The 5759-nt window shown below is 45.7% G+C and overlaps 1 protein-coding gene across 1 annotated transcript; it reads right to left on the bottom strand.

The window, feature by feature from the left end:
• Window positions 1-3368: 3368 nt before the first annotated feature.
• Window positions 3369-5282, bottom strand: LOC118653747 (probable ATP-dependent RNA helicase DDX53). The gene has a single exon (XM_036304476.1). The coding sequence runs from the start codon at window positions 5280-5282 to the stop codon at window positions 3369-3371; it is 1914 nt and encodes a 637-aa protein (XP_036160369.1).
• Between the last annotated feature and the right edge of the window lie 477 nt (window positions 5283-5759).

The raw sequence follows: 5759 nt of genomic DNA, 5'->3' as shown, positions 1-5759 counted from the left end.
TTCAAAGATTATATGTTTCTAAGGAAGTTTGAATAGCATGTGGTCTCAATAAAGCAAAATGTATAGGATGGAGAATCACTGAAACATTAAGCTACAACTTTAAGTTTTTATAGACTCACAGGAAGTTCCAGGCAAAATAATGATAGACTCACAGAGAAGTCCAATGTACCCTTCCCCCAGCTTCCCCCAACAGTACAGTTATCAAGACCAGGGAATGTACACATATAGATTGGTACATGCTCACCAGCATCCCTGAAGTTCTTTCTGAATGATAATCCATATAGGCCCTTAGCAATCACACTTGACTTATATGCATATCACAATTGAAGTGCTACCACTTTTGTTTTTAAAATACCATCATTTGGTAGACTCCAAGGAAGAGCTGTTATCTAGTGAATTGTATTGCCAATGTCAATTTCCAGGTTTGGTTCTCCAGTCCCCTCTCTACTCCACCTCCCCCCAATATCAACACACGCATTCTCTGCACCATCAAGAACAGCACAATGGCCCTAGCCGGTTTGGCTCAGTGGATAGAGCGTCAGCCTGTGGACTGAAGGGTCTTAGTTCTATTCCGGCCAAGGGCACATGCCCGGGTTGTGGGCTCAATCCGCAGTAGGGGGCATGCAGGAGGCAACCAATCAATGATTCTCTCTTATCATTGATGTTTCTATCTTTCTCTCCTTCCTTCCTCTCTGAAATCAATAAAGAAATATATTTTTTTTAAAAAAGAGCAGCACAATGTTTCATGATTTTTCACTATGCTGCTTCCTGGGCTTCATTTTCCTCTATATGAATTTTTGCCGGGTAGCTCTCTAGTCATTCTTCTAGAACAAATCACTACCTCCTAATGAAGATGGTACAGATTGGGTTTTCGGGGATGCAGGCATTGAGATGAAACTAGGAATACAAAAGGTTTATTGGGAGTTAGACCTGTGGGAGGGAAAATGCAGAAGCAAGATTGGGCAGCAACTGGCAGGAGGCAAAGAAGTCTCTGCCCTCCCAGTGGGCAAAGGATGCCCATTAAAGAGTCCCGAGTTGGGTGGAAATGGCCAGCTCCGAGTACCAGTATCTTGGTCATTTCCTGGGAGTTGCCCTAAGAAGACTGCTTTGCTTAGTCATTGGCATGCACTTCCCCAGGGGTATTGTGATGTTGGCTCTAAAGCTGAGAAAGATCCTGAAGAAAATCACAGCCAGGGGGCTGTCAGCTAACCACACTCCTCACTTCTTGGCCTCGTCCAGTGATGGCGCACCTTTTGAGCTCGGCGTGTCAGCATTTTGAAAAACCCTAACTTAACTCTGGTGCCGTGTCACAGATAGAAATTTTTTGATATTTGCAACCATAGTAAAACAAAGGTTTATATTTTTGATACTTATTTTATATATTTAAATGCCATTTAACAAAGAAAAATCAACCAAAAAAATGAGTTGGCATGTCCCTTCTGACATGCGTGTCATAGGTTCGCCATCACTGGCCCTAGTCCATGGTCGGCAAACTGCGGCTCGCAAGCCACATGCGGCTCTTTGGCCCCTTGAGTGTGGCTCTTCCTAAGCCTGAGGAGTACCCTAATCTACACTAATAAAAGAGAAACATGGTAATTGGCGTACGTACTACCGCTACCCTTTTCATTGGCTAATCAGCGAGATATGCAAATTAACTGTCAGCCAAGATGGCATCCGGCAGCCAGGCAGCTTGAAACTAACATGAGGCTTGCTTGCTTCAGTGACAGAGGAAACCAACGTTCCCCACCTGCCGCTGCAGGCCTCTGAGCCTGCAGTTTCAAACATTGTAACAAATACCGCCGGACTTCAGCCAGCAGATTTGCAACATTGTAAGCAAAGGCCAGAAATCTACTTTCAGAAGCAGAGGCCTAAGGGCTGGAGCCAAGCCTCGAGGTAAAGCTGGCCCAGAATAAAAAAAAAAGGAAAAAAAGGAGCAGTTGGGAGCTTCAGTCACCTGCCAGCCTGAAAACAGCCCTCAGCCCCTCACCCAGACTGGCCAGGCACCCCAGTGGGGACCCCCACCCTGAAGGGTGTGTGACCAGCTGCAAACAGCCATCATCCCCTCACCCAGGCTGGCCAGGCACCCCAGTGGGGACCCCCACCCTGATCCGGGACACCCTTCAGGGCAAACCAGCTGGCCCCACCCGTGCACCAGGCCTCTACCCTATATAGTAAAAGGGTAATATGCCTCCCAGCACCGGGATCAGCAGAGCCGAGAGGCCTCCCAGCACCGGGATCAACCTGACAGGGGGCAGCGCCCAAACACCCTGATTAGCCCTGCTCTGTGTGTGATGGGGTAGAGCCATAACCTCCCCATCGGCCCTTCCCTGAGTGTGAGAGTGGCGGCACCCCAACCCCCTGATTGGCCCTGCTCTGTGGGTGATAGAGGGTGGCGCCCCAACCCCCTCCCCCCCCCCCACGGGCCCTGCTCTGTGTGTGACAGGGTAGAGCCATAACCTCCCCATCGGCCCTGCCCTGAGTGTGACAGTGGCGGTGCCCCAACCCCCTGATTGGCCCTTCTCTGTGGGTGATAGAGGGCGGCGCCCCAACCCACTGATCCGCCCTGCTCTGTGTGTGACAGGGGGGAGCTCCCCAACCCCCCAATCGGCTCTGCTCTGAGCCCGAACAGGGGCTGCACCTAGGGATTGTGCCTGCCCTCTGCGACCCTGGATCAGGCCTAAGCCAGCAGGGCGTTATGTCCCGAGGGGTCCCAGACTGCAAGAGGGCACAGGCTGGGCTAAGGGACCCCCCTTTCCCCCCGAGTGCACAAATTTTTGTGCACCGGGCCTTTAGTTAAGTTAATAACAATGTACCTACCTATATAGTTTAAGTTTAAAATATTTGGCTCTCAAAAGAAATTTCAACCATTGCACTGTTGATATTTGGCTCTGTTGACTAATGAGTTTGCCAACCACTGGTAGGGTCCTTGCCTGAAGGGGGAAAGGAGTGGTATATCCCCGTGCCTGCCACAGCTCCAGGGCTAACTCCATGTGCAGTTCCACAGGGCTCCACACTCAGAAGGGCCTCACCCTTGTTTTAAAACCCTGCTGTCACTGTCTTGGAATTCTTCATAATTTTGTCTTTGAACTTGTTATTTCTAAGTAAAGCCCAATGAGATAATGGAGTATGCTTATGAACTGAAGAGATAAGCCCAAAATACCTGTACTCACTTTTTTTTCATTTTCAAAACACTTTATTAAGGAGTTTACACACAATATTGAAAGCTCAGTGGTATTATTAAATAATCAGTGGTCTTCAAACTACCAGTATGTTTCCAATGCTTTCCAATATGTATCTTGAACACTGCATATCTTTAACTTATCTTGAATCTTCTGGTAGTTTGGCACAACTTCTTTTCACTGTACATCTTAATGAAACTCCTTGGGTTTTTGTTGAAATAGTTTTGATTTGTTTCCTGTGTCTCTATTTTGTTCACCTAACTTGTATTTTTTGGCCATTGTTACAAGAGCTTCTGGGATACTTTGATTTGATCTTTCCAGAATTTTAATCAATTCAGGGGCAGTCTTCCAATCATTTTTAGTCATAAGGGTAATGGAGATTCCAGTCTTCCCTGCTCTTCCAGTACGCCCTACTCTGTGTACATATTCTTCGATGTTTCTTGGGAAATCGTAATTATACACATGTGTGATATCATCAACATCAAGACCTCGGGATGCTAAGTCAGTAGAAATCAGTATTTTCACATTTCCACTTCTAAAGTCATCTAATGCCTGCTCACGGTCACTCTGTTCTCTGTTTCCATGCAAGGATTGTACAGGTAGGCCTTGGAGGCTTAAATCGCTGGATAAGTCGTCAGCGACAATTTTTCTACTGACAAACACGATGACTTTGTCTTTGGGTGACAGGCTGCGTAGGAATTCTTTTATAAGAGATCGTTTTTCTTCCTCTGTGGTAATAATTATAGTTTGCTTCACTGTATTTACAGCAACTAGATCCAGAGTACCAACATAAACGATCATAGGCTCTTTCAAATAAGTTTGTGAAAGGCGACGAATGGCATCTGGCCAAGTTGCACTTGTCATGATCATTTGCCGATCTGGGCGCACATCTAATAAAATCTTCATTATCTGAGGTTGAAATCCCATGTCTAGCATCTTATCAGCTTCATCTAAGACTAAGTAGGTTATGCTTCTAAGGTTGACAAAATTATTCATTTGCAGATCATTCAGTCGCCCAGGAGTTGCAATAATGATGTCTATGTCTTTGGCAACGTCTTTTATTTGTTGTTGTCTACTTCCACCACCGTATATGCAAATACTTTTAAGATTTTTATATGAATACTTAGAACATTCATTTGCTACCTGGAGAGCTAATTCTCTAGTCGGTGCAAGGACTAGCATGCCGGGACCATTCCTCTGTTCTCTGGGTGTTGGTTGAGAATTGATGTGAATAAGCCCAGGCAATAAATAAGACAAAGTTTTGCCTGTTCCAGTCTGGGAGACTCCTACAAGATCTATCCCTTGTAGAACAATCGGCCACACCTGTGATTGAATTGGCGTTGGCTTTTGAAACCCTGCTTTTTGAATGTTTTTCATTATTTCAGGATAATTCTGGAAAGCGTCCTCAAATTTAATAGTTGGGTTGGGGATAGACCGTTTTTCACCATCTTTCAAATCATCACAAATTACATTGAAGTGTTCCTTCCTCCAAAGGTCTGCCTGCATTTGAGACAGAGAACTTGTTGCTTTGGATTCTATGTAAAAGTCTTTTTTAATTGGTGCTAAGTCTTCCCATCTTCTTGTTTCCCAGTCTGTCGCTTTTGCCCTAATTCGATCCCAGTCTATCAACGGTCGAACTTCTCTAACAGTGTTATCTGTGGTTAAGTCTCTTGCAACAGCTGGTTGGGGTGCAGCGTTATTAACAGTGCATTCTGAATATTGGTAGTTGCTTCCTTGTCTTTCAATAATAGTCTCTATAACTGCTTTGGCCTTTGCTTGCATTTCCTTGCTGCCAAAAATGTTTACGTCTGCTTCGGAATCACCCTGTACCGGGAAGATCTGTATTTTCGTGTTTGTTGTACTCTGGATGTCTCTTATTTTTGATCCTCCATGACCAATCACTGCACCAATCAGACTGTTTTTTATTTTAAAAACAAGAGGAGGGCCTCGGGGGCCAGGAGCCCTAGGCTCCAGGTAGCTGGAGGAGCTGCCCCAGCCTTGGCCTCTGCCACGTCTGCCTCCCCTGCCATCTCTGTAGGCCCTTCCAGCCCTGGGATCCCTTAGGTTTGGCTCTGCCCACTTCTGCTTTGGGGCCCAGGCCATTGCTACATGGTAGAATTGATACAGACTTATCGCCTACCTCCAGTTGGGAGATGTGGCCTCAGGTCTCTTTCTCTTCAGGCTCTGGAGAAACAGACCATACTGACTGGTAGATAGGTAGTTATATAGCCGTTACCTAGGGAAACATTTAATGTGATGTCACAGAGGGATGACCCGACCAATCACAGGCCTGGGACTAGGGTGAGGTAAGCAGATATCTCTGAAGAAAATTTAAAGTGACACTCACTCTCAGAGGTTGAGTGTTTAGGCCTTTATAGGACCTTGAGAGTGAGTGTTTCCGCAACATGGGTGTCATAGGTGCCTCCATTGCTCACTTCATGCTAATTCTGGCTCAGTTTGGGAGCAGATTTGAAGCAAGCCATTAACTTATCCACATAGTTGTGATTTTTTTAAATAAGTCAATTATTTCCACAGGAGAAAAAATAGTGGATTTGTTTGTTTCCTTAGATCCTCCTTCTT

This window comes from Myotis myotis, unplaced genomic scaffold (assembly GCF_014108235.1).
Source record: "Myotis myotis isolate mMyoMyo1 unplaced genomic scaffold, mMyoMyo1.p scaffold_m19_p_4, whole genome shotgun sequence".
Lineage (NCBI taxonomy): Eukaryota > Metazoa > Chordata > Mammalia > Chiroptera > Vespertilionidae > Myotis > Myotis myotis.
Note: the sequence above shows the minus strand (reverse complement) of the source record. Positions and strands in the feature narration are given on the sequence as shown.